The sequence below is a fragment of the Jaculus jaculus genome, chromosome 3 (assembly GCF_020740685.1).
Source record: "Jaculus jaculus isolate mJacJac1 chromosome 3, mJacJac1.mat.Y.cur, whole genome shotgun sequence".
Taxonomy (NCBI): domain Eukaryota; kingdom Metazoa; phylum Chordata; class Mammalia; order Rodentia; family Dipodidae; genus Jaculus; species Jaculus jaculus.
The window spans coordinates 108,597,349-108,623,323 of NC_059104.1; the positions used below are offsets into that span (position 1 = coordinate 108,597,349).

Genomic DNA, 25,975 nt, shown 5'->3' on the forward strand with positions numbered 1-25,975 from the left:
TGTTTGAAGTATTTTTTTAATGCAAAACACAGTATCTTTATTTTAAGTGATTGTTAGGATGCTAAAGTTTCTCAGAATGCCAAGAAGAAATTCTGCATTTTCCATGACCATTATCTGTTGTAATATATTTGTCCAGTCTTCTTACTTTCCTGGGCTAGAGTTGGTGTAAAGAATGCACACTCATCATTGTAGTTGGAGTAAGCTGTCGTTGGTTTTAACTGGTAATCACAGGATTTGAAGGGCCATAACTCATAAAAGAAAGTAATCTACTCCATGTTTACACCCCGTAAGTGGAATCTGGTGTTAATGTAGCAACCTCAGTGTTTCAGTAAACTTGCTCATAGTAAGAACTATCTGGGGCTTCAGATGGTTCCTCTGACGTATATTCATGGTCGAAGATGTTGTTTGCTGCTTGCTCAAACCTGAAACCTGGAGACAATGGAAAAATGATTAGTTAGATGTCAAATACAAGACAAACTCATGCAGTATTCTACTGCATATCAGGGAGGATATAGTCCATATTCCTTTCACCACTCTGAGAATAGATCTCTTTATACACTATGTAACTGAAAACCCAGTGCCCAAATTTCTTTGTTCATCCCTCTTTCACCATCAATCTGTTATTGTCCATCTTTGCAAAAGTCTGCAGAGGGCTGGAGAGATGGCTTAGCGGTTAAGCGCTTGCCTGTGAAGCCTAAGAACCCCAGTTCGAGGCTCAATTCCCTAGGTCCCACGTTAGCCAGATGCACAAGGGGGCGCACGCATCTGGAGTTCGTTTGCAGAGGCTGGAAGCCCTGGCGTGCCCATTCTGTCTCTCTCCCTCTATCTGTCTTTCTCTCTGTGTCTGTCGCTCTCAAATAAATAAATAAATAATTTTTAAAAAAAAGTCTGCAGAGCCTAGGCTCAAGATTTGCTCCACAAATGACTAGCTGTGCAAATATGGGTAATTATTGAAGTATCAGTGTCTTTATCTGTGAAACTGGGATCATGGCAACACCTGCCTTTCATTCTTGTGAGAATTAAATGTGATGGTATATGCCAGGAACTTAACATAGGTTTGGCATTAGCTCTCCATAACTAACTGTTGTTTCTATATTCCCAAATGAAGAGGTGCTGTTTCCCTCCCCAGAGTTCAAGTTCCCATATATTCTCTTGATGCTTGAAAAGGTGGCAGCCATGCCTCTCCTAATGGCACCATTACTTTCACTGCCTTCAATTAAGCCAGTCTTCACTAGAGTAACCTTCACTGGCCCGTTGGCTCTTCCAACTGCCATGTTGTACCTTTTCTTCTGTTAACACTAATTTTTTATTTGTGTGGGTGTATATACATGACATGCATGTTTGTGTGTGAGAATACAGGTGCTCATATGCCATGTCATGCATATGGACATCAGAGGACAATCTCAAGTGTTGGTCCTCACCTTTCACCTTGTTTTGAGGAATAGTTTTGCATGTTCACTGCCCACTGTGCTCTCAAGGTTAGAGATGAGCTTTAGGATTCTCCTGTTTGCTTCTTTTCTCTTTGTAGGCATGATGGAGTACAGACATATCACACATCCAGCTTTACATGGGTCCTGGGGATCTGAACTCAAGTGATCAGGCTTGCAAGCACTTTACCCACTGAGTAATCTCCCCAGCCCTCAAAGTAATCTTTTACAACTTATTTTGTTCTCTTTTTTGTAGTATTTCTTCCATATTTGATCATCCAGTGGGAACCAACTACGTACTGGGATTTCTATATCAAACAAAGCTTTGAATTTACTACCCTCTAGTAAAGATAATTACCAAAATTTCTTTAGAGATCCATCAACTCCATTAACCCCCTTGGGTGGTTTGTATAATCACCTGTGAAGGATCATCTAAGGTTAAATGTGATAGGAATACCCACTCTAACTGTGGACAATACAATACCATTGATTGGGTTCCTAGACTGTATATGTATTTTAAAATGAGAGAGAGAGAGAGAGAGAGAGAGAGAGAGGGCTGGAGGGGTGACTCAGTGGTTAATGTGCTTGCCTGCAAAGCAAAAGGACCTAGGTTTGATTTCCCAAGACCCATGTAAGCAAGATGCACAAGGTGGTACATGCATCTGTAATTCATTAGAAGAGGCTCAAGGCCCTGGTGCACCCATTCTCTCTCAATCTGCATCTCTTTCTCAAATAAATAAATGAAAAATAGAAAGCTAGCTGAGCACCCCACCTTCATTAATCTCTGCTTCCTCACTGTGCACTGAATATGACCAGCTTCCTCAAGTTCCTGCCACCATGCCTTCCCTGCCTTGAGAGACTATAGCCTGGAACTGAAGCTGGAATAAACACTTGCTCCCGTAAGCTGATTTTGTCTCAGTAAAAGAGACAGTTACTAATACATCTTCCAAGGTAGAAACTGCAGGTTGTGCTTGGAGAACAATCATGAGGCCAGTAAAATGAGGTGCTGTGAGTGAGGGGAAGAATAGAGTATGTGAGCATAGATGGTTAGGCACAGCCAGTGGTAGAGGCTGTAGTGTTGAAATGTTTCAAAGCATGGATTCTGAGCTAACCTGCCTCTGTTCAAATCCTCACACCAACTGACTAGAAGACTGAGAGAACAACAGTATCTTTGCTCCTCTGAAATACGCAGGTAATAGAACCCATTTCATTTGGTTGTTTTGGAAATCAAGTGACTTAATTTTATCAAGTACTTTAGTATACAACTTCAGCATTGCAATTGCTAAGATTTTACATTATATGTTGTGTGAAGTATGGACTGGAAGAACATCAGTTTGGGAGCCACTGCCAAAGCTCCATGGCCTGGGGTGGTGGCAATGAGTTAGAAATAAGTGCACAGGTTAATGCTAATTATAGCTCGTATTTGTGAATATGTACCATGTGCCAAGCACTATCTTAAGTTCTTTAGCATGTCAGACACTCGTCCAGGTTCTCACATAACAACCTGTGAGCTAGGAAATTTAACTGATATTTTACATGTGAGAAAACTGAGCTATTTACCTTGCCCAAGATTATACAACCAACAAATAGGAGAGCCCCACATTAAACCCAGACTCCACAATCTTATGTCTGCTTCTCACAAGAAAGGAGGACAAGCTGGGCGTGGTGGTGCACGCCTTTAATCCCAGCACTCGGGAGGCAGAGGTAGGAGGATCACCAGGAGTTCGAGGCCACCCTGAGGCTACATAGTGAATTCCAGGTCAGTCTGAGGTAGAGTGAGACCCTACCTAAAAAAAAGAAAGAAAGAAAGAAAGAAAGAAAGAAAGAAAGAAAGAAAGAAAGAAAGAAAGAAAGAAAGAAAGAAAGAAAGAAAGAAAGAAAGAGGGAAAGAAAGAAGGAAAGAAGGAAAGAAAGAAAGCAGGACAGAACTCATGGTCTGATCAATACCCTATGTAGCCTTTGGTTGTGATTCCTGTGGTACAGTGATGCTCTTCAACATGCTATTAATGTGGGTTTTAGGTTTTCTGTATTGTTAACCACTACAATGATAATAGAGGCATATAACTTTAAAATATTTTCCAAGATTTTGAGGCATTTATTTTGTCAAAGAAAGTTCACTCATTGATGATCACTACTGCAACCATGAGATATGCAAATTAACAAAAAATTATATACAACCCTAAGTAAAAGAAATTTTCCTTCTATTTTATTGTATTTATTTAATTTTTTTCACCTTTTTGAGGTAGGGTCTTACTCTAGCCCAAGCTAACCTGGACTTCACTATGTCGTCTCATGGTGGCCTCAAACTCGCAGCGACCCTCCTACCTCTGCCTCCAGAGTGCTGGGATTGATTAAAACTATGTGCTACAGTGCTCAATTTTTTTTTTTTTTTTTTTGAATGGCCACTGGACGTGTGAGGCAGCATTGTTGGAATGCCTGTGTGGAGACCCAATCCAGCTATGAGGAGAACCATTGGTTGGAGTGGTGACTCCAGGAGATGGCAGGACTATGGGATGGCTGCCAAGGAGAGTTGCCGGCTCAGGATGTTTGGTTCCCCCGGCTGTGCGCAGCCCAGCTGGAGGGGCAGAAGTGGAACTCCAAAGACTTTGTCACTGGTCAGAGATGTCAGACATGGACAAGTTTTGCTGTTTGCTCTGTTTATTTTATTATTATTATTTTTAGAGAGAGAAAATAAGAGAGGATTGGCACACCAGGGTCTCAGCTACTGTAATTAAATACCAGACACTTGCGTCACCTAGTGGGCACAAGTGACCTTGCACTTGCCTCACCTTTTTGTGCATGTGGCCTAGGTGGGATCTGGAGCGTCAAACATGGGTCCCCAGCCTTCACAGGCAAGTTCTTTAAATGCTGAGCCAGCTCTCCAGCCCTGCCCTGTTTATTTTAGATCTTGCGCTGGTTCAGTCTTTCCTGGCTATGCCCATTGCCATCTTTTGCAGTTTGAATGTTTACTTTGTGCCATTATGTGTTTTTCACTTTATAGCTCCGAGTTGAGAGCTTGTACTTTAGGAATGTTTTAACAATGTTGGGATTGATAAAGATTTTAAGGACTGTAAAGTTGGACTGAATGCATTGCATTTTACAACGTGGATATCCATCAGTTTATGGGGGGCAAGGACAGAATATGGTGGTTTGAATTAGGTATCCCTCAGAAACTCATGTGTTTTGAATGCTAGGTTACCATGTGATGGCAATTTGGGAGGTGTGGCCTTGCCTGGAAGAGGTGTGTGTTGGGGTGCCTAGCTCCCCCTTACTAGACTGTGGTTCATTCTCCTGCTACTGTTTGGTACCTGCTGCGGTAAGGAGGTAATATCCAGCCTCTGCTCCACCATCTTTCCCTGCCATCAAGGAGCTTCCCCTCAAGACCATAAGACAAATAAACAAATTTCCTTTTATTAGCTGCTTTTGGTTGGATGCTTTGTGCCAGCAACAAGAAGGTAACTGCATCATACTGGTAAACATGACTTGGCAGTGTACGGTTCAGGATACTGAATGAAATGTTAATTAGAAACACATACAGACCCAAAGTGTGTTATTTTGGCACATAAGAGTTTCCCCTAAAGTATTACCTACCTTAGGGGCTGGAGAGATGGTTCAGTAGTTATGGTGCCGGCCTGCAAAGCCTAAGGACCCAGGTTTTTTCCACAGTACCCATGTAAGCCAGATGCAAAAGGTGGAGCATGCATCTGGAGTTCACTTGCAGTGGCTAGAGGCTCATGTGAGCCAATTCTCTCTCTATCTGCCTCTCCCTCTCTTTCAAATAAATATATATATATTTTAAAAATCACCTACCTCTGAGGCATGATGAAGAATTGCTTGTAGCAGTTTCTTTCCAATTAGCAATATACCTATACACATGATATGGGCATTAAATTAAATTGACTTAGTAGTAAGTAATAAGTTAATGTATTATACAAGCTTAATAGTAACATACAAGAAAGGGGGAGGGGGCACTCCTAAGAACATAGAAGGTGACATAGTTTCTTTTCTGGTTCTGTTAGTAGGCAATTCAGTCTGCTGAACCATAAACTTAGACAAATCTTATGTTTTCAGTAGTTGCTCAGGGGCACTATTAAGAGGCTGGAGAGATGGCTTAGTGGTTAAGCGCTTGCCTGTGAAGCCTAAGGACCCCAGGTCAAGGCTCTATTCCCCAGGACCCACGTTAGCCAGATGCACAAGGGGGCACATGCATCTGGAGTTCGTTTGCAGTGACTGGAAGCCCTGGCGTGCCCATTCTCTATCTGTCTCTCCCCCTCTCTCTGTCACTCTCAAATAAATAAATAAAAATGAACAAAAAATGTTTAAAAAAAAAGAGATGGATGAAAATCTAGCACTCAGAAGACTGACAGGAGAATTATGAGCAGCCTGTGCTATATGGCAATTGGGAGAATAACCTGGGTTACATGGTGGGGGTTTTCTTTTGTTAAAAAAGGCAGTAACTTCTTCTTTTCATTTCACTTCAAGGAACTAAGATATTGGCCCTTGTTCATGTTAGAGCATGCTAAGCTCTTATACACAATCATATTTAAGGCCTGTAGCAGATAGCTTCTTTATCAGTGAACATGGCTTTTATTTTATTTACTTAAAAGGACATTTTAAAAAGGATTTGCCAATAGTAATTGATAGGAAATCTATTTTTTTTTATTTGAGAGAGCGAGAGAGGAAGAGAGAAAGAGAGAGAGAGAATGGGCATGCCAGGGCCTCCAGCCACTGCAAACAAACTCCAGATGCATGTGCCACCTTGTGCATCTTGCTTACATGGGTTTGGGGGGATCTAACCATAGTCTTTTGGCTTTGCAGGCAAGCACCTTAACCACTAAGCCATCTCTCCAGCCCAGGAAATCTAATTTTTAAAAACAAAGTTGGGTCTGATCTTAGCATCATTATGATGTCTGTATCATACAGCTGACCTTTCCTTGTCTTTAGGTGATTGCAGAATAAAGGATATGTGGGGTAATTAACTCTTTTGTGAATGCAGCTTTAACACTTTAAGAGTCTAGGAAAAGCCCCTTCTTAGGCCACATAACTGCATGGCTTAGACATCAGGGAGCACCGTCAGGTTGCTCTCCATAACATGCACGTCCAAATAGCCCTTGCCAAGACAATAAAAAAGAATACCCAGAAATTAGGAGTTTATAGCTGCTAATCCCCTAATTCACTTGCAGTTTTGTGAGATAGAAGATCCCAGAGAAGTACCCATCTTGAAGAACAGGTAGCTAAAAATCCATTTCACTGAGTGCCAGATACAGTCATGGAAGCTGTCATGTGACATTATGCATGACTCAGCGTAGTGGACGATTCTACATTCTAACTTCTTTCTGAATACCAGAATGTGCAAAGTACTCAGTGTCTATGAGTTCCAGGGTAAAGGGGGCTCTGTCCCTCAAAATGAATATTCATATTAATAATATATTTAGTTGTCAGGTACAGTGTACATCTGAAGATGCACATGACTTCATCCCAGGAAAGCAGCCATCTGTTATGACAAAGCATTGGGACAAAAGTGTGTGAGAAGAAATTAGTTTTCACCAAGTTACTTATAAGTGTTCAGAGCATGTATGCCATTCTAATTGTCCTGCTATAGAACTGTTTGTACATTTTGAAGGCTAGCATCCATGGAATTTCTGGCCACCAACTCTCCTGAAGGGAAAAATGTCAAACCCCAATTTTCAGCAAACACGGTTTCATTAAGTTAGTTACAAACTTAGAGTCCTCTTGAGACCTACTAGGAAAGCAAACTGTGAAGTCCATAAATAGGAAGGAAAGTGTGCTTCTGCCTGCTGCCTACAGTTAGCTAGGGGAAAGTCTCACAAAGTTTGATCTTGTGGCAGAAAATCTGCTTGTGGTTGTGAGTGCACCTGGTATATTCCCAAATATTCACTCTTGATTACATTTAAAATGTTTGTTGTCCATGGTATAGTGGAAAACCTTGCTTTCTATGTTTCCTAATTGGTGCCAAATTATGAAACCAAATCAGAGAATGAGCTGAAATCAGTACATAATTTGGAAACATGAGGTATACGCATTTTAAAACTTGGGAATCTTTATTCAAACATATGGCTGTCATTGTTCCCTAAGAACAGAGATGCACTTACTCCTCAAAGTTGAGAGTGTTTGTCCAGTTCAGCACTTCATCTACTTCCCATTCCATCACAGCATCTATCCCGCCCTTCTCAATGCTTTTTATTAGCCCCTTTGTTGCGGTGTGAATTAGACCTATAGTTTCACCATGTGTTGCCTTGGCCTCGAGGCTTCCCATGTAGTACCTGAGCAGAAGAAAGGGAGAGACAGAGATCCTTGGCAGTAGGCAACTGGGAGTGGATGCAACTTATAATGTTATTGCTATTGGCACATTAAAATGACTCATACGTCAAATCAAGTTTTCATCTTGTATGCTTCAGACGTATCCAAACAGGACTGATCACTTTTTGTGATAGAATTGTCTTGGAGAAAAGGAATTTAATCACACTAACTCCAGAGTCCTCACCTAAAAAAATCACATTTCATTTTTATGATACAGAGTCATGTGCATGTTCTTAATTTTTTTTTCATTTTACAAAATGATTGAGATGCAATTCATGCACCACAAGCTGTATATTTAAGTCATATACTTTGCACTTTGACCATATATATATATATAATTTGCATGTATAATCATTGCTTTATAGAAGTTTCCGTCCTTCTTTTCCCCAGGACAACTGCTGATCTGCCTTAGCTTTCTAGGTTGGTTCAGTTAATTTTACATGCTGAATGGTTTTGTTCTCATTATTATTATTTATTTTATTTTTAAGGCAAAGGAAATTTGTTGAAGAAAAAGTCCAGAAGCTGGGCATGGTGGCACATGCCTTTAATCACAGCACTTGGGAGGCAGAGGTAAGAGGATCACCATGACTTCAAGACTACCCTGAGACTACATAATGAATTCCAGGTCAGCCTGAGCTACCGTGAGGCCCTATCTCGAAAAACCAAAACCAAAAAAAAATAAAATTAAAAGCTGGGTAAGCTCCAAAGCATCAGGATGTGCATGTGTATTAGAATTTCAGCCAGTGGCCAAAGAAGAGAAAGAAATAGGTAAAAGGAAATTTATAGTTTTTGATTTTGAACTCAAAATCAGTCAGCTCTACTGTGAGGGTCTATGAGCAGCTGTCTTGTTCTTATGTTTAGACATGAATTTGAATTAACTTTGTATAAGAGATAATAGTTAAGGTTCATTTTTTTTCTATGTTTTAATATGTGATTTGTTGAAAAGACTATCTTTTCTAAAGTAAAACCCTCTCTACTTTTGTTGAAAATCAATTATAGTATCTGTGTGGGTCTATTGCTCAATTCTATAGTTAGCTCGATTCACCTACATGTCTTTTGTTTTTTTTTCTTTTGCGGTAGGGTCTCGCTCTATTCCAGGCTGACTTGGAATTCACTATGTAGTCACAGGGAGGCCTCAAACTCACAGTGATCCTTCTGCCTCTGCCTCCCAAGTGCTGAAATTAAAGGCGTGAGCCACCACATCTGACTTACATGTCTATTTTTATGCCAGTATCCAAATGTCATGATTCTAGTAGCATTATAAGTCTTGAAATTAAGTAGTAAAAAGTTCTCTTAATTTGCTTTGTTTTTGTAAAATACTGTACTCTTCTTTAGTAAGACTGAGCATTTCATTTACTTACATTTTCCTCATCCATTGTACTTTTTTAATTTTCCTTTTCTTTTCTAAATCTTGCCTTCTTTTCAATTTAGAAAAATGAAATTCATATTCCTTTTTACTTTCTACTTCATATTCATCTGGTATCCAAAACTAAAGAGAAATGAAAATAATATAAACAATGTTGAAATACTGACTGTGAAGTTCTCTAGCTCTTCAATGTGTTCAACAGGAATATGGCAATATAGGAACACAAGAGAGGGTAAACTTTTCAAGAGAGTTCTAATTGAGAGATGGATGGTACACTGAATTTTCAGAAGTACATGCTACAGAAACTCTGAAAAAGTACTTGTGTCCTGAAATATTTAACAACTATTGGTGTATTTGGTAAGTCAATAAACAGTAAATATAATCTCAGAATAATCTCATAATCTTATCTCTTGTGCATGAACCTGTCCTTACCCTTAATGCAGCTGGCTTTTGATGACTAACCCTCAAGGAATATATCCACACTTCAGACAAGTACCTCTATCATGACCCAAGTCTGTGGCTGCCTCCATAGACATGTTCAAACTGGTTGCCTATTTTCTCACTTTCAGTTAGTCCCATCCCTACACTTAGAAACACACCAGCTAATTGCTGAAGACTGCTGCCTCTCACAATGCTGTCTGTCTGTCTGATTTGTTGAACTACTTCATGTACTTACTGCTCTGAACTTAAAGATACTGCTCACTCAACTCTCTTCCCAGTTAAAAGGAATACTACATAAAAGAGAGAACTATGGCTTTTTGTTTGTTTGTTTGTTTTAACCATTGTACCCTTGTCATCTGGAACAATGCTAAACACACAACTAATAGGCAATAAAGCTTGTTGAGTGAGTGACTTTACATCGTGGTTATTTTCAACATTTTATACTTACTATATAAGTACAACCCATCCTATAGTCAGTATACTGAGTGGATAATCTGAAGAGTGCCAGAGGTTATGTAAAGATGACCTAATTTCAAAGCTGATTATTAAAAGTGTGAAAAAAATAGGGACTGGAGAGATGGCTTAGTGATTAAGCACTTGCCTGTGAAGCCTAAGGACCCTGGTTCAAGGCTCAATTCCCCAGGACCCATGTAAACCAGCACATGCATCTGGAGTTGGTTTGCAGTGGCTGAAGGCTGTGGTGCACCCATTCTCCTCTATCTCTCTACCTCTTTTCTTTCTGTTGGTTGCTTTCAAATAAATAAAAATAAAAACAAAAAAAACTTAAAATAATAGATAAATTACAATCCTTAGAATTAATCATCTTAAGGGCTGGGGAGATGGCTCAGTGGATAAAGAACTTTCTGTGTCTGAGTTTGTATCCCCAGGTCCCATGCACAATCCAGCATTTGTGGCAGGCTTCTGTGAATCCAGTATACCCAATAAGAAGGGCAGTAGAGCCAAGAGAATCCAAGAGACAGGCTAGTTAACAACAGTGGTAGACACTGCCTCAACAAAGTAGAAAGTGAGGACTGACCCAAACATTTTCCTCTGACCTCTACATGTGTGCCTGGCACATGTCCACCTGCATTAATACACACACAAATAAATAAATTTTAAAAATCAAGAATCCCAGAGTAGGTAACTTAAATTTAATCAATTAAATAGTTGTTTTATAAATTTAAAATTAATTTTTAAAATATAGATGGATTTTGAGCCAGGTGGGGTGGTGCACACCTTTAATCCTAGCACTCGGGAGTCAGAAGTAGGAGGATTGCTATGAGTTCAAGGCCACCCTGAGATTCCATAGTGAATTCTAGGTCAGCCTGGGCTAAAGTGAGACCCTACCTCGAAAAACAAAAATAATTAAAATATACATATTTGTGTGTGTGTATGTATGTGTGTGTGTGTATGTGTGTGTGTAGATGGATTTTGAAATATATAAATTAGAAATTACCACTGTTTCCCTTTTCTTACTCTTTTAGAGACAGGCCTCCAGCCATTGTTTTCTATACGACGATACCAGCCACTGTAATCCTCTTTCTCAATTTGGTCATTTTTGTTATGAGATATGTATTTTGCTGGAAGTTTTGTGTAATCTCTAGGGCTGTTTGCACACAGATCTTCAATATGTCGGTGAGTAAAAATTTTATAGTATATCTCAGGTGGAAATGTAACCTGTAGATGGAAAAGTTCAAGACCATTGTAATGCAACTGCAGAGGTGGTTTACATTTTTAAAAAATTTATCATTTAAATTCCATGCCAATGTGTTTTAAAGCTCCCAATGAAGGACTTAAGTATACTTACTCCACCTAGTCTGAATCGTACATGAATACCAGCAGCGGCATCTAGAAGCTCTGCCTGTAAGGAAATATACTGCTGTTCAATATTCTGAACACATCGTTTTGCTGCTTCTCATTCTGTTATCTAAAAATGCTTGCTGATATCGATTATTTACCAACCTATTCATAGCTAGGGAGGTGAGCAGATTGCAAATAATTTGTTTTAAGTGCTAGGAAGATGACTCAAAGGTTTGTTTTAAATCATTAAATATTTTGAGAATTAAGGATGTAATTTTTTATGGATACCCCAAATAATAATTAGAAGAATGATGCCAACCATTTAATTTTATGCAACATATAAATAGTAAACTTAACTGATTTGCTATTCATAAAACAGAAACTAAAAGTACTCAAACATATGACTTATGTAGAAAATATTATATTTACAGGTGAATTCAAAAGAACAATTGTGACTGGTCAGCTCAAGTGTAACACCAGATCACTTTTCTCATTGTTGGGACAAAACACCTGAATAGCAGTAGCCTATAGAAGAAAAGGTTTATTTGCAGTTTATAGTTTTGAAGGGAAGTTTCATCATGAGAGGGGAACTATCTGGACTTCATATCTTTATATCAGCAGGGAGGAAGTAGAAAGAGGATCTTTGTGTGGCAAACAGGGCTAGGCTTTAACACCCCGAGGCCTGCCCCAATGACATACTTCCTCCAGCAAGACTCTACTTCCCAGAGGCTCTACAACCTGTCCAAAGAGGTGGTGAGAAGAAGAATAAGCAGAAGGAAGAGAAAATGGGGTCCATAATCAGAAAATGAACAAAATGAATAAAAAGTATGAGAAGAATTTTCACCAGTGATATGCAGATGACAAACATATACAAAGATACTCTGTTGTTTAAGCAAATTCCTCCAGGTTGAAATATTCCCTCCTGAAGGGAGGAGGGAGGCTCAAGATATTTTATTCAAGTCTGAGAGAACTGAAACTTAAAATGTTTCACTCCCCAGGATTATAGAAGCAGTAAACAACTCTTAAGTGGCAGACTCTAACCAATGTTGTGTTCCATTCCCCAGGACCCATGTAAGCCAGATGCACAAGGTGGCTCCTTTGTCTGGGGTTCATTTGCTGTGCCTGGAGTGTCCCTGGTGCAACCATTCTCTCTCTCTCTCTCTCTCCCTCTCTCTCAGCAATAAATGAATAAAATATATTTTTTAAACTCCAGGAGATTGATCAATAGTAAAGAGAAGACAATTAACCAGGAATGAAATAAATTAATTATTACAAATTCTAAGGCTTTAGAAAGATCACAAGAGGATATTATAAAAAATATATCAAGCTTTAATATACTTGAAAATTTAGACAGACATTCTTATAGAAAAAAATGAAACTCATCAAAGCTGTCACAAAGATAAATATGACAGGAATACACCTTTATTCATACAAATTGAACTTGTGATTCAAAATCTTCTCACAAAGAAAGCCTTCCAACACAGGTGGCTTCCCTAGGAAGTCCTTATGAGAATTTAAGGAAGCAAATGGCATTCAATGTGAAAAAAAATTCTAGGAAACAAATTGAGAAGGAATGTCTTCCAATTTGTTTTAGAATGCCAGGTAATTAGATATTAGGCTTGTACTAATTCTCTTTACCTATAATTTTATTGTGTCAAAATACATATAACATGAAATTACCACCTTACCCACTAAGTAGGTAGATCAATGTCATTAAATACATTCATAATGTTGTTCAACTATGACAGTTATCCAGTTCTGTGGAGAGCTGTAATGTGCGGTGCCCTAAAGATGGCGTCAGCTTCCGCCTTCCGCTAGCCCGATAGCGAGCACTCTCTGGGAGAAACAAGTCCTTATTTGGCTGAGGCTGCTTAACTAATCCTGCTTCCTTAATCATGGACCTATCTGCATGGGCCACATGGCTCACTAGGATTGGCTAGCGCAGGACTACTTAGCTTGTGGGTCGGCTCTCCCCGGGGTCAGAAGATTGTTCAAGGTTCCTGAATAAACTGCTTAAAGAAGAGCTCTCGGGTCGCGTCATTCTTATTGGTTGAGGTGGTCGCGACAAGTGGTGGCCTGTATGGGGAACCTCTCTCTCGAAGGAGGCTCAGAACTTTTTGCAGTCAGGGCAGCACTGTTAAGTTCCCTAAGGTAAGGTGGGACAATAAAGATCGCGGGGAAGCGACAACTTGTGCTCTACTCTGTAGATAAAAAGAGAGCGAAGAAGAGTTCGCGGTGATAGCGAACCGAAAGTAAAGTCACTGCGGACCAGTGAGCAGAGTTAAAGGTAAAAGTAACTATGGGCGCTTCTCATTCGCACCCAATTGTTTTGGCTCTTCAGGAGCTGCTTTTGTCAAAGAATTTAAAAGTTAAGAAAAGTACCCTAATGTGTTAAATGGAAAGATGTGCTCACGGGAACGTGGCATGGCCCTGATCCTGTATTGACGTGGACGAGAGGGTCTGTTTGTGTTTTTCCGCAGGATCATCAGGATCCAGTGTGGGTGCCCGAGAGACTGACCAGAAAAGTCCAACATGAAGATCCTTCTGCTAGCTGGTCTCCTGGTGCTGGCCTTCTTGGTGGGCCTGTGGTGTCTATGCAAGATGAGGGTCACACAGCAAAGGAATGCAGCTATGATTATTCAGGCCTTTACAGCCATTGAGGCAGGACAGTCCCCTTATGCATGGCTTGCTGTCATGAAGAGCTAGAATACTCAGCACGTTCAGGTTGCGAGGCAAAGCACTGCACTCTAGGTATGCCGCCTGCAGTTAGCAGCCTAGAGGAGAGCATGTCTGAGAGAAAGCAGGTTAGTACCGTCCTTTCCCCATAATATCCATCCTTACTCCCGCCTCTGGAAAAATCGGTACTGGATTTCACTACAGAGCTCAGACCTCTACTCTCACCTGTTTCGTTTAAAATGAAAAGGGGGAACTGTGGAGAGCTGCAATGTGCCGTGCCCTAAAGATGGTGTCGGCTTCCGCCTTCCGCTAGCCCGATAGCAAGCACTCTCTGGGAGAAACAAGTCCTTATTTGGCTGAGGCTGCTTAACTAATTCTGCTTCCTTAATCATGGACCTATCTGCATGGGCCACGTGGCTCACTAGGGTTGGCTAGTGCAGGACCACTTAGCTTGTGGGTCGGCTCTCCCCGGGGTCAGAAGATTGTTCAAGGTTCCTGAATAAACTGCTTAAAGAAGAGCTCTCGGGTCGCGTCATTCTTGCTGGTCGAGGTGGTCGCGACACAGTTCCATAAATATTTTCATCTTGTAAAAGAATGTTGAATCAATAGTTGTGTACCCCAAGGCTTAATATAGGATTAGATGGTAAATACATGGATGACTAGATAGACAGAGGGACAGATAATTACAGCATGATGTGTGGATTCCAAATGGTGCTTACTTTGGAAGGAAGGGGTTGGCAATAACTTGAAGGCCCCACAGTGGATGGCTTACAGCATGAGCACCTGATGATCTAGGTGGTAGTTACATGGTGTTTGCTTTGTGGTGAGTCATTTAGCAATATAATTTTGCTTTATGAACTTTCAATGTGTCTGTAATGTTTCAAGTAAAATGTTTTTAAAAGCAGGGGCTGGAGAGATGTAAGAGTGTTTGCTGCACAAGCGTGAAGATCTATGTTTCATTCCCAGCTTTATGTGTGTGTAACCTGATTGCTGAGAGGGGCAGAAACAGAAGAATTGCTGAGGCTTGTTAGTCAGCTAGCCTGACCAAAAAATGGCAGCTCCAGATTGAATGCAAGACTCTGTCTCAAGAAGCAGAGCAGGGGCTGGAGAGATGGCTTAGCAGTTAAGGCACTTGTCTGCAAATGCTAAGGACCCAGGTTCAAGTTCCCAGTACCTAGGTCAGCCAAATGTACAAAGTGGTGCACGTGGCTGGAGTTTGTTTGCAGTGGCTAGAGGCCCTAGCATGACCTTTCTCTCTCTCTTATAAACAAACAAACAAATAAATAAATAAATATTTCTTACAAAAAGAAGCAGACAGAAAAGAAACAGAAGAGAATGCCCAGCAGGTTGTGATTCATGCTAGTAGGAAACTGCAGAAAAGGCAGAGGTAGGAGGATCAGGAGGTGGATGTTCTCTGGCCTTTAAATACGTGTGAATGGGGCACATACATCTGCATGAACATGCACATATCATACAATACAAAAACAAACCTGATCACATTGAGCTGATAAAGTACACATTTTTAGGAAAAAAAGCAAGATGCTATATCAATAAATAGCATACTTACCTCTTTAGGATTAATATATCTCACTATCTGATGAGGTTCCCCTTGGTTTCTTAAATCAATCAGACTTTTAAAGTGTTTGAATACAGCAACATTCTAAAGATTCAAATACATAAGATTTTATGGGTAAAACTGGATTTTCTATTTCTAATTAGCTGATTTCGTAGTTGACACAAAAATAAAACCATAAAATAGATTTTATATATATGAGCTGCATTTTAGAACTATCATCCATTCCATTTCCTTTGATAAGCCAAATAATACTGTTATTATTCCACAAAGAGTTTTGCCTTTAAATTTATAATAGCATCACAAACACCTGTAAATAAAGTTATCTGTAGCTATAGCTTAGCTGCCTCTGTTCTCCAGAGTAACGTGGACAAAGAACAAATTGCAGCTTTCTGGCTAAGAACATGGTGGATAGCATAATATTATCTGCATTCAATTGTCAGTGCTTAGTAGCTATGGGACTGGGGACCAGGCATTTCACATGTCTGTGCTGTTTCTTCCTCTATAAAAAGGCAATGAGAATAGCTTTCACACACAACTATGATAAACACTAGCTGAGTTTATACTGTAGATGACTTAAAACAGATCCTGGAGAATGAGGGCACTAAATAAACAATAGCAGTTATTAGTTATGGAGAAATCTCATAGATTTACAAACCTTATCTACTTTTCATATTAGGGCAAATTGAAGCAATTCTTCTATCTTTGAAAACTACCTTTTATAACCTTTCTATGTGGATCAGTCTTTTTTCTCTTGTTGCTGTGAGAGAACACTTGGCATAAGCTATATAAGAGAGGAATTAGTTAATTTTAGCTCATGCTCTCCTAGGTTTCATCCCATTCTTGTGAGAGATGTTTGGTTGGTATTAGTGAGGAGAGTAACCCAGCCAGATTGAATGGAAGAGAGACTGTCACTCACTTCTCAGCAGGACAAATAGCAAACAAGCAAGCGCTATCCTTAATCAATCAAATTAACTAAGAATTTGAAAGAGAATAAAATAAGGGACTACTTTTAAATGATTAATGAACACAAATCAAGGCAAAAATGGGAAAATACAGAGATAGGCAAGTAGAAAAACAACAGCAACATAACAGTCATACACCCACTAATATAGTAATTACAATAAACAGAATAACCTAAATGTGCCTTTTAAAAGGCACTATTTAGGATTAAGCAAAATTAAATCAGCTATATTTTATTTATAATTGATAAAATTTAAACATAAGGATATAAAAAGCTCAGACAGGGCTGGAGAGATGGCTTAGTCGTTAAGGCACTTGTCTGCAAATCCAGAGTATCCTGGTTCGACTCTCCAGGACCCATGTAACCAGATGCACAAGGGGACACATGCATTTGGAGTTCCTTTGCAGTGGCTAGAGGCCCTAGCATGCCCATTCTCTCTCTCTCAAATAAATAAGTAAATAAATAAAAATATATTTTAAAAAGCTCAGACATAAATGATATTATGTATGAACTAATCAAAAGAACCTTGAGAAGCTGTAGATTATATGAAATATTTGGATAGTCACATGTGGTTTAATGGTAGATTTTTAAGTAGAAACCTTAGAGACCATGAGGAAATAAAATGACATAGTCTAAGTCTTCAAAGAATACTATATCAACAAATAATGTCCTTAAAAAATAATTTAAAAAAGAGTATCTTCCACCCAGGCATAATGGTACATGCTTTTAATCCCAGCACTTGGAAGGCTAAGGTAGGAGGATGACTGTGAGTCTGAGGCCAGCCTGAGATTGCATAGTGAATTCCAGGTCAGGCTGGACTAGACTGAGACCCTACCATGACAAAAAAAAAATCTTCCAAGACAATAATAAATGCTGACAGAATTCATTGCTACCAGACCAGCCTAACAAATTGTGTCTGAGGGTCCGAGGCATGGTGGTGCATGCTTTTAATCCCAGCACTCATGAGTCCAAGGTAAGAGGATGACAGTGAGTTCGAGGCCAGCCTGACACTTACTTAGTGAATTCTGGGTTAGCCTGGGCTCAAGTAAGACCCTACCTCAACACCCTCAAAAAAAATTAAGGAAGTCCTACACCAAAAAATGAACAAGAGATAACTACTACCATGAAAGCATGTGGACACATAAATCCCCCCAGAAGGGCAGGAAAAAATAAACAATAAAACATCACCAAACCACAAGGATGAATAAAAGTATAGAGATAAATTCAAACAATTACAAGAAAATCAACAAAATGACAGAAACAAATCTTTTCTTATCAAAGCTAACCTGGAAATTGGAGTCTAAATTCTCCAATTAAATACACAGACTGGCTCAGTGGTCTGAAAAGACAAGATCTAACAACATTCTGCCTATAAGAAGTTCATTCTCCTGTAAGGGCCCACACCCACTCGGAAGCAAAGGGACAGGGGTGAGCAGTGACAGTCAAAGCACACGGAAACCTACAGCAAGCAGAAGGAGTTACATACTTTCATGTTGGAAGTAGATAGGCAACTGTACAAGTTTTACTTCTTTCCTAGAGGCAAATAAAGGAAGATTTGCAAGGCTCCATTAATTGATACAACAGTGATCTTGTGTACTAGAAGCCAAGCTATACAACTTCACACAAAACCTCCAGACACAGAGTATTGCTATTAGAAAGAAAAAGTGAAGTCATTTTAGCTGTTGGCTGTCACCCAGCTAGGTAAGTCAATATGAACAATTACTTATACTTTTGACAACATTTTCATCCCTATGAAAGCACAATAAGTAAGTGGCATGGTAATCCAGATCAAATATATTATCAAATTATGAGTTCCTCAAAAATAGGTACTCAATAAATAGTTGATGAATAAATATATCCCTAACACCTGCTTTCAAATGTAGCACCCAAGTCAAGAAATAAAGCATTTCAGAGCCCATCACTGATACCTTGGTGGGCCATTATCAGAGTGCCTGAGCCCACTCAGAAATATTTGTGAAGCTAACAAGAAAATTACTTGTAACCTTTTGAAGTGGGAAAGTCAGCCTTTATGGTGATAAGTGATATAAGATTCTGTTAATATACAAAAAAATAAACATTGAAGCATACATTTTAGACACATGATTTTTGTGATATGTAAACTATTTCTCAGTAAAGCTGCTAAGTAACTCACAAGGGAACTTCTCCAGGATCTCTGAATGATTCTTGCAGCGGCTTCCCGCATCTTATTGACTGATGTCATTTTCTCAGCCATTTTATTGTCCTAGAAGAAAATAAGCAAGAATGGCCCAGCATGGTGGCACATGAGGGGGCATGTCACTCCCAGCAAATCTGATTCTAGCCCAAGGGCATAGCAAGCAATGTGCTGCTCTTAGGTGTTTGCTGGCTGCTGGTGGTTTTTCTCTCTGCTTGGATCTGTGAAAGGGAGCCAGCTTCAGTGTTGATGTAACTTTCCCTGGATCTGTAAGCTTGAAATGAATTACTTCCTCCCATAAATTGTGTCTGGTTTGACTATTCATCCCAGCATTGTGGAACTGACTATGACAGCCTCTAACCTAGAATTGGAGATAATAATTATAGTCTTTCTTAACTATATTACCTATTGCATTAAATTATTGGCTAGTATATTAAATTGTTAAAAAATGAAGTTTGACTGTGAAAGAGCAAAGAAAAATCACTCTAATATATAATTTTGTTCACTTTGCAAAAATTTAGCAATAGAGGGAGTGGCAAGATAGCTGTCAGTAAAGTGGTTGCCTTGCAATCATAGGAATTGAGTTGGATCTCCAATGGCTGCATTAAAATGACAGGTGTTGTGGTGTACATCTGAAATCTCAGCTTTGGAGGGTCCCTGAGGCCCACTGGCCAGCTAGCCTAGTCTAATTGGTGAGCTCCAGTCCAATAAGACCCTGTCTCAAAACTCCCAAGATTGACTTGTGGCTTTCACACACATTTGCATGCTAAACTATATACACACAACAACAACAAATAATTAGTAATAGATAAATCAGAGAGATAGTATAGTTTAATATTTTTTTTTAAAGTCAGGAAATCATGCATCAGTTACTTATTCAAACTTAGGGCTAGGCATGGTGGCACAAGCCTTTAATCCCAGCACTTGGGTGGCAGAGGTAGAGGAAGATTGCTGTAAATTCGCGGCCACCCTGAGACTACATAGTGAATTCCAGGACAGCCTGGGCTAGAGGGAGACCTCACCTAAAAAAAAAAAAAAAAAACAAGGAAAAGAAAAAGAAATGTTAGGTCACTCATTTGCAAAATATTAGGACTCATAGTATTACCCCAGAATTGTGAAGACTGTATCACTTCACTCAGGAAAAAAAAATTAATACAATTTCTAAATCAACATAAATATTCAATAAATTATATCTATTTTTTAAAAAATTTTTATTTATTTATTTATTTGAGAGCGACAGACAGAGAGAAAGACAGATAGAGGGCGAGACAGAGAGAATGGGCGCGCCAGGGCTTCCAGCCTCTGCAAACGAACTCCAGACGCGTGCGCACCCTTGTGCATCTGGCTAACGTGGGACCTGGGGAACCGAGCCTCGAATCGGGGTCCTTAGGCTTCACAGGCAAGCGCTTAACCCCTAAGCCATCTCTCCAGCCCAAATTATATCTATTTTTGTAATACAAACTATTTTCCACAATAAGAACTTTTTCCTGTGTACTCATGAATATTTTCCAAACAAGCACCAATAATCACTAAGCCATCTCTCCATCCCCATTCATGAATATTTTAAGCATAATTATTCTCTTAGTTTACAAATAACTATTAGAATAAGGTTCCTGGGGTTTAAAAATTGTTAATTTTAGGCAAAGGATATCATTATTATTATTACTAACCTTTATTTTAGAGAGAGTGAGAGAGAGGGAGAGTTGGCTCACTAGGGCCTCAGCCACTGAAATTGAACACCAGATGCTTGTGCCACCAAGTGGGCATGTGCAACCTTGTGCCTGCCTCACCTTGTGCATCTGGCTTTCATGGTATCTGGAGAGTTGAACATGAGTCCTTACGCTTTACAGGCAAACTCCTAAACCGCTAAGCCATCTTTCTAGCCCAAAGGATATTATTTTTAAAGAAACCTTTTTTCTAGCAAGCAAGTGGAGAAATGTAGCTTATCTGTGTATTATAAGGTACTTTAGGAAAAATCTTTTCTCTGTGTGTACAACAATCAGTTTTAATAACTTGTAAAGATACTGTCAGTTTATCATTAGAAGGCATGCATACCAAGGATAGTTTTGCTATTTGAAACTTATCATAACTTTAAAAATCATATCAAAATTTAGCCAGATGTGGTGGTGTATGCCTTTAATCTTAGCACTCAGGAGGCAGGGATAATAGGATCACCATAAATTTGATGCCAGCCTGGGACTAGAACAAATTCCTGGTTAGCCTGGGCTAAATGAGACCCTACATTAAAAAACATCAAATTGTCAGCTATATGAGAAAAATGGTTGTGAAACATGGTATTCATCTCAGGTATTACCCCTCTTGTTTTCTTTTCTTTTTTTAAAAAAGTTATTTTACTTATTTATTTGTGAGCTGAGAAATATAGAGAGATAGGAGATAGAGAGAATGGGCACTCCAGGGACTCTAAACACTGCAAACCAACTTCAGATCCATGTACCGCTTTGTACATTTGACTTTACATGGATACTGGGGAATCAAACCTGGGCTGTTAGGCTTTCCAGGAAAGTGCCTGCAGGCAAGAGCAAGCTCTCCAGCCTTCTTCTGTTTTCTGGTCCACATCTTTTTCACTGGTCCATATACAAAATATATTTATTTTGGTTACTCACAAATGACCATAGAATCAGGAGAACTTAATAGCATTAAAGATATAAATAAAATAAACAGCCTTCCATACTTTATATCTCATTACTATTTAAAACTCAATATTATCTATTACTATAGATATTTGTTTGTTCTAACAGTTATCATGTAACTATACAAATTCAAATGATGTAGAATACAGAATAAAAAGTAAAAATTGCCCAACTTCCATTTCTCTCACTCTTTCAGAGATTATCTCTATTAATAGATATGTGATTCTGTGATTCTTCCAGGTCTTTTCTTACGTGTCAAGAAACAACAAAAAAACACATAATTTATACAGAATTGTATTTGTATATAGACATACATATATCTTTACATGCACATACGTGAGTGCATACTTGCAGACTTCTTTGCCAGCCGAGTGTTGGGATTACCACCACAACTTGGTGATCTTTTAACTACTGGTTCCGTAGAGTGGGGAAAGGAAAATGGGATGGGGGGAGTGTTAAAGAAGAGGGAAGCAGGTACAATAAAGTGTTCGGAGGGGCTTGGAGGATGACTTGTTGGTTAAAAGCACTTACTTGCAAAGCCTGTTGGCCCAGTGTTCAATTTCCAAGCATCCCACATAAGCTGGATGCAAACAGTGGTGTAAGCATCTAGTGCTAGTTTTTAGAGGTCCCAGTGCTCCCTTGCTCTCCACACAGGTGTGCAAAAAAAATTTTTTTTCAGTGTTTGGAGTGTTACACGGGGCAGAGAAATATGAGACAATAAACATGTTAACATGGTGTTTAGTAACATCCAGTAATAAAAGAGAAATTAAAGGTATAAGAGAGGGCAAGTTAAATATAAAATTCTTTTAGTAGTTGTAAATGGATACAGTCTAGAACAGAAGGTGAGGGGAGACCAGTTGCTGACTTTAGATCACAAGGCCCTTTCTTATGTCTAATACGAGGAATAAACTAGTGGGCAAATACTTCATAATTCTAAGATTAAGAAGTGCTATTAAACTATTGCTTGAATAACTATTTTACTACACACAGTGTGACTTGCACATTCAGAGATTAAAGAGTTTGCAAGTGTATTATCTACATTGGGAAATATGTCCCAAATTAAAAATAACTGTTTGGGGGCTGGAGAGATGGCTTAGTGATTAAGCGCTTGCCTGTGAAGCCCAATGACCCCGGTTCGAGGCTCGGTTCCCCAGGTCCCACGTTAGCCAGATGCACAAGGGGGCGCACGCGTCTGGAGTTCGTTTGCAGTGGCTGGAAGCCCTGGTGCGCCCATTCTCTCTCTCTCTCTCTCCCTATCTGCTTCTTTCTCTGTCACTCTCAAAAACAAATAAATAAAAGTGAACCAAAAAAAATTTTTAATAACTTTTTTCACAGGAAAAAGCCTTTTCATTTACTGTAAAAATTATAAACCTATCTTAAAATGTGTTGGACTCGGTTGGGCGTGGTGCCACACGCCTTTAATTCCAGCACTTGGGAGGCAGAGGTAGGAGGATTGCCGCGAGTTCAAGGGCACCCTGAGAAGACATAGTGAGTTCCAGGACAGCCTGGGCTACAGTGAGACCCTACCTCAAAAAAAAAAAAGAAAGAAAGAAAGAAGAAGGGAGGGAGGGAGGAAGGAAGGGAAGGAGGGAGGAAAGAAAGAAGGAAGGAAAGGAAAGGAAAGGAAAGGAAAGGAAAGGAAAGGAAAGGAAAGGAAAGGAAAGGAAAGGAAAGGAAAGGAAAGGAAAGGAAAGGAAAGGAAAGGAAAGGAAAGGAAAGGAAAGGAAAGGAAAGAAAAGAACAAGCAAGCAACCAAAAAGGTTGGACTCACAACGTTTACTTATTTTGTTCTCGTTACTCCGGTTTGTTTAGTAAACAAAACCTTTCATTGTCTTCATCAAGTTTTTGTTTTGTTTTTTGTCTCCTGAGTGCTGGGATAAAGGCGTGCGCCACCACGCCAGGCATGTTTTTTGTTTGTTTGTTTTTAAAATACTGTTTATTTACTTTTTTGCAAGGACAGAGAGAGAGAGGGAGCGCGAGCGAGAAAGAGAGAATGTGTGTATGGGTACACCAGGGCCTCCTGCCGCTGCAAGCTCATTCCAGATGTGTGCACCACTTTGGGCCTTTGGCTTTTATGCAGGGACTGCGAAAATGAACCCAGATCATTAGGGTTTGCAACCAAGTGCCTTTAACCGCTGAGCCATCTCGCCAGCATTCATCAGTTTTTTTAAATTTTGCTTTTCACATTTATGTGTGGTTTTTTATACTGTGAAGATGTAAATTTAAAAAAAAAAAAAAAAACCACACAGAAAGACCAAAAGAAAAAAAAAAAAAAACCCTACTCAGCCGTGCACGGGACCCAAGTCTTTAGTCCCAGCACCCGGAGGCTGAGGGAGGAGGATCGCTGGGATTTGGAGTGAGTTTCAGGTCAGCCTGGACTAACGTTGAGACCCCACCTCGGAAAAAGGCAGCAGCCCCAATAAACAAGAAAATCCACCCAACTCACATGCTCCTTAAAAACGTCCCTCCCCTTTCCCTCCCTAAGTATTTCCGCGAGGACACCTAAGCCGTGCAACGTGACTGCTAGCGGGCTCGGCGGGCTTTCCTGCAGGCCCAGCGGGGGGCCTTGACGCCAGCGCCCGGAGAGGCGGCCGAGGCCCGCAGGGCTCCGGGAACACACCGTGCGTGAGGGCGCGGCCCGCAGACAGGGGCGGCCGAGGGCCGGGGCACAATCACATCACTTGCCAATCTCCGCTGGCCTGGCTCCGCTCGTTTCCTTGGTAACACAGCAAAAGGGAAATGACGTAAGTGGAGCTGCAGTGACTGCGAAGCCCCGCCCCCTGCTCCCCAGTCCCCCCGCTTTCAGGAAGCCTTAAGGATCCAGGGCAGTAGCACGAGAAGATGGTTTGTCCTGCTCAAAGCGCTCTCCCTGAGATTGTCAGTGCCTTCGAAGCAAGGGGGTTGGGAAGGGAAGTCAAAGTGATCGCCTTTGAAGTTGGTTCCCATATATTAGAAAGCCTATTTATTTCAACCAAGGATCTTAAAAATCTTGGGCCATGACAATAGAATCTTTGCTATTTAATTAATTCAATAAATTCATTTGTAAATAAGAAGACTAATACTAAGAACTTGAGAAGTCTTGCTGAAGACCTAAGATAAAAGTCACATATGAGTGGAGTCTGATGCAATTTCTAAATTTAAGCTCCTGGTTGGAAAAGCCCAAGCCAGTTTTTAAGCATATAGTGGACTTTGCAGCAAGGTTTTTTTTTTAAAAAAAAAAAATTATTAACAACTTCCATGATTATAAAAATACCCCTGGTGATACCCTCCCTCCCCCCACTTAACGCCTTTGAAACTTCACTGCAGACAAGTTTTTAAGTGACCTTAAATTGTACTGCATATGGAATGCAGCTTGCTTTGCTTGAATGCTAAATATCCCACGTTTGGACAGTACTTTAGTGACAAATTATCACAATTTAAAATGATATTCTTCAGACCTGCCCAATTCTGCTGTTAACCTTTTCGGCACATATGTATACTATGAGGAAGATAAACATCTAGGAAAAATACTCCCCTATAATATACTCATTCATTAAAAATTCACTGTAGGCAATTCAGTGAGTTGCTACGCTTCCAGAGTTCTTTTGTTGTTGTTACTGCTGTTGCATATAGCCTTTATTTTTTTCTTATTACTTAAAAAATGTTTTTTTAGAGACAGAGAATTGGACTGCCAGGGCCACAGCCACAGCAATCAAACTCCAGATATTTGCACCACCTAGTGTGCATGTGCAACCTTGCACTTGCCTCACCTTTGTGCGTCTGGTTTATGTGGTTATCTGGGTTCTCTGGCTTCACACGCAAGCGCCTTAAGATAAGCCATCTTTCCACCCACCCCTCTTTTATTAAGTAGAAACTTTGTATGGAAACATCATGTGTTGGTACCATTTCCCTCCTCCCTGCCCCTGTTCCATTGAAGGCCCTCCTCAGTGATAAACCATTATCATAATCATCTAAAACAGTGGATGGCTTCAGTTCTCTTTCTCACAGATGTCTTCATGGATCAATACAGGATAGTCATGAGTAAACTTTAATAGAGACATGGGCCTAGCATGCTGGCACACACCTTTAACACCAACACTCGGGAGGCAGAGGTAGGAGGATAGTTGTGAATTCAAGGCTGTGGATATCAAGCTAAATCGGGGAGATGTGGACATTAAGGTAATTCACAACAGTGTAATCTTTGCACAAGCTAAGCCTGAGGACATGGAAAGCTGTGCACCTTGGGTGGAGTATCTTGAAGGCAGGAGGTCACAGTTCCTCTAAAGATTTCCTGATGAAATGATCATGAACCAAACAACTCTTAAATGCAATCTGAACTGAGAAGCACAAGACAAGCAATTCGTGGTCAATAAGGACATGCATGAATAATCAACTTGTGATTTATTGTATGTCAGTAATTACAAACATTATTTCAATTTGGCTTTAGCTCCTATAGTTTTCTATTGAGGAATCTTAAATAAAAGCTGTGGGGCTGGAGAGATGGCTTAGCGGTTAAGCGCTTGCCTGTGAAGCCTAAGGACCCCGGTTCGAGGCTCGGTTCCCCAGGTCCCACGTTAGCCAGATGCACAAGGGGGCGCATGCGT

General features: G+C 40.0%; 1 protein-coding gene across 1 annotated transcript; it reads right to left on the reverse strand.

Moving 5' to 3' along the window:
• Positions 1 to 163: 163 nt before the first annotated feature.
• C3H11orf65 (chromosome 3 C11orf65 homolog) lies at positions 164 to 24,062 on the reverse strand. The gene is made up of 8 exons (XM_045146494.1): positions 24,013 to 24,062; positions 18,721 to 18,810; positions 11,363 to 11,416; positions 11,032 to 11,232; positions 9,110 to 9,237; positions 7,541 to 7,711; positions 5,238 to 5,293; positions 164 to 429 (listed from the first exon to the last, which is right to left on the reverse strand). The coding sequence occupies exons 2-8, from the start codon at positions 18,799 to 18,801 to the stop codon at positions 326 to 328; spliced, it is 795 nt and encodes a 264-aa protein (XP_045002429.1). The 5' UTR covers positions 18,802 to 18,810; positions 24,013 to 24,062; the 3' UTR covers positions 164 to 325.
• Positions 24,063 to 25,975: the final 1,913 nt, after the last annotated feature.

Excerpts from the sequence above, each read along its gene's own strand:
- C3H11orf65 (XM_045146494.1), bottom strand. The coding sequence starts at position 18,801 with ATGGCTGAGAAAATGACATCAGTCAATAAGATGCGGGAAGCCGCTGCA. Across the intron at positions 7,712-9,109 it reads GTACAATGGATGAGGAAAAT|GTACTACATGGGAAGCCTCG; the intron begins GTAAGTAAATGA and ends TCTTCTGCTCAG. Across the intron at positions 430-5,237 it reads TTCTTCATCATGCCTCAGAG|GTTTCAGGTTTGAGCAAGCA; the intron begins GTAGGTGATTTT and ends CATTGTCTCCAG.